The following is a 2327-nucleotide window of genomic DNA, read 5'->3' on the forward strand; positions in this document are numbered from 1 at the left end:
TTTGGAACTCAGGTTTTCCTGACTCCAGCTCTAGCAGTCCATCCATTGAGCCACATGCAGGAAGAGGGTAATGCATAATAAGTTAGGAAAGATAAATTGGAGACAGGTTGTTAAGAGTTTTAAAAATTGGGGCAGCTAGGTGGCACAGTGGATAAAGCACTGGCCCTGGATTCAGGAGTACCTGAGTTCAAATCCTGCCTCAGACACTTGACACTTACTAGCTGTGTGACCCTGGGCAAGTCACTTAACCCTCATTGCCCCACTAAAAAAAAGAGTTTTAAAAACTAAACAGTGGAGTTTGTATTTTTATGATCCTAGAGGTAATAGAACTATCAGAATTTAATAAGTAGGGGAGTGATGTGATCATCTCTGTGCCTAAGGAAAATCACCTTTGTGAGTATTTTGTACAAAACACCATGAGTTAGGTAGGCACTAATCTATTTTATACTTGCTAATAATCTATTTTTAGAACATGACTTGCTTCTTTAACAGTGCTCCCATTGGATGGCACTGAAATTAGAGTGCCTTCTTTTCTCTCTCTCATGGGAGCATGCCCTATCCTCAAAGACCCTTTGCAATGTGACTTTCAGGGTCTTTTTGGATCTTTGTCCCCTCAACTGACCAACCACCAAATAGACAATTGGGTTGATGGTACTATTAATACAAGATAATAAATTCAAATATATAAATGATATAGATAGAAATTCATAGTTTTCAGCCTGGAAGTCAAATAACATCAGCAAGATTCTCAAAGGCATAGCAAAGAGGAGGAACAGAATGACCGTGGTTATGATGATGATGTAAAGCTTGGCTGGTCGGTGGTGCTTCGGGTTACAGAAGACCTTGATGAAGAGGGTCAGGCTCGAGAAGACCATGAGAGGGGCAAACACAAAGAAGTTCAAGATAAGTAAAAATACTTTCACAACAGCACATGGTCTAATGGGGAATCTGGGTTGTGTACCCTGAAAACAGAAAAAGCCTTCTAACCAGGTCACAAAAATGGAGAGTGCCCACAGCAAGGTGCAAACCACAGCAGATTGGTGCTTTGGGCGTTGGCATTTGTACCAAATGGGGTAAAGGACTGATGGCTGTCAGGAGGTAGAAGCCAGTGTTGTAGCCAAACAGAATCAGCACGCAGAAGATGAAGTCAAATAACTGTAGTCTGGTTGAATCATTCTTGGAATAAACCATGTGAATTATAGTATTGGTAGAAGTACAAAGTAAGAAAGTTAAGTCAGCCATTGAGAGGTGGAGGATGTAGACTATAAAAGAGTTCTTCTTGAAGTGGAAAATGAGGTACCAGATGACAAGTCCATTGCCAGTTGTTCCCAGTATGGAGATAAGCAGAGAAACGTAGGTTGGGACATCTGTTGATGGTGATTTCAAGAAGGACTCATTCATGTGGATCTGGGCATCTGATGTGAGCTCTGGAGAACTCACAGTAATTGGATGCTGTGCCATTATCTAGAAATCGATTCTTTTCCTTAAACCTATCAGCAGAGATGGAAAATAGTATATATAGATACTTTCAATTTTGGAAAAAAAAAGATTCATAGGATTTAGAGGTGTAAGGAACCTTAGAGATTATTTATAAAAGATGCAGTGTAGTGATTTATGTTAGAACTCCAGAAAGACCTGGGTTCAAATTATTTTTTTAAGTATTTTTTCCAGTTACATGGAAAGACAATTTTAACATTCGTTAAAAATTTCTTTGAGTTCCAAATTTTCTACCTCTTTCTTTTCCCTCCCTCTCCTCAAAACAGTAAGCAACTTGATATGTTATATATGTGCAATCATGTAGAACATTTCCATATTAGTCATGCTGTGAAAAAATAAACAGACCAAAAGAAAAAAACATGAAAAAAATAAAGCAAAAATAGTATGCTTTGATCTGCATTCAGATTCCATCAGCTCTTTCTCTGGATGTGGAGAACATTTTCCATTCTGAGTCCTGTGGAATCGTCTTGGATCATCACATTGCTGAGAAAAGCTAAGTCTTTCACAGTTGGTCATTACACAACATTGCTATTACTGTGTATAATGTTCTTCTGAGTTTGCTCACTTCACTTAGCATCAGTCCATATAAGTTTCTCCAGGTTTTTCTGAAACTGAATTCAAATCCTACCTTTCTGCTTTCTGTTGTATGACCCTGAACAAGTCGTTAACCTGTTAGCCTCACTTTTCTCATCTGTAAAATGGAACAATAATAAGGGTAATATATATGTAGTGCTATCACATTGGACATATTCTCTCTTTTTTCCTCAGGCCTAGAGAAGTTAACTTACTTTTCTCAAGATACATGATTGTCAGCTATTGATAGAACTGGG

General features: G+C 38.3%; 1 protein-coding gene across 1 annotated transcript; it reads right to left on the bottom strand.

Annotated features, from left to right (window-relative positions):
* Positions 1-485: 485 nt before the first annotated feature.
* Positions 486-1461, bottom strand: LOC122755169 (mas-related G-protein coupled receptor member H-like). The gene is given in 2 exon segments (XM_044003511.1): positions 486-1086; positions 1088-1461. Coding segments are annotated over 2 exon segments (975 nt in total).
* Positions 1462-2327: the final 866 nt, after the last annotated feature.

The sequence above is a fragment of the Dromiciops gliroides genome, chromosome 4 (genome assembly GCF_019393635.1).
Source record: "Dromiciops gliroides isolate mDroGli1 chromosome 4, mDroGli1.pri, whole genome shotgun sequence".
Lineage (NCBI taxonomy): Eukaryota > Metazoa > Chordata > Mammalia > Microbiotheria > Microbiotheriidae > Dromiciops > Dromiciops gliroides.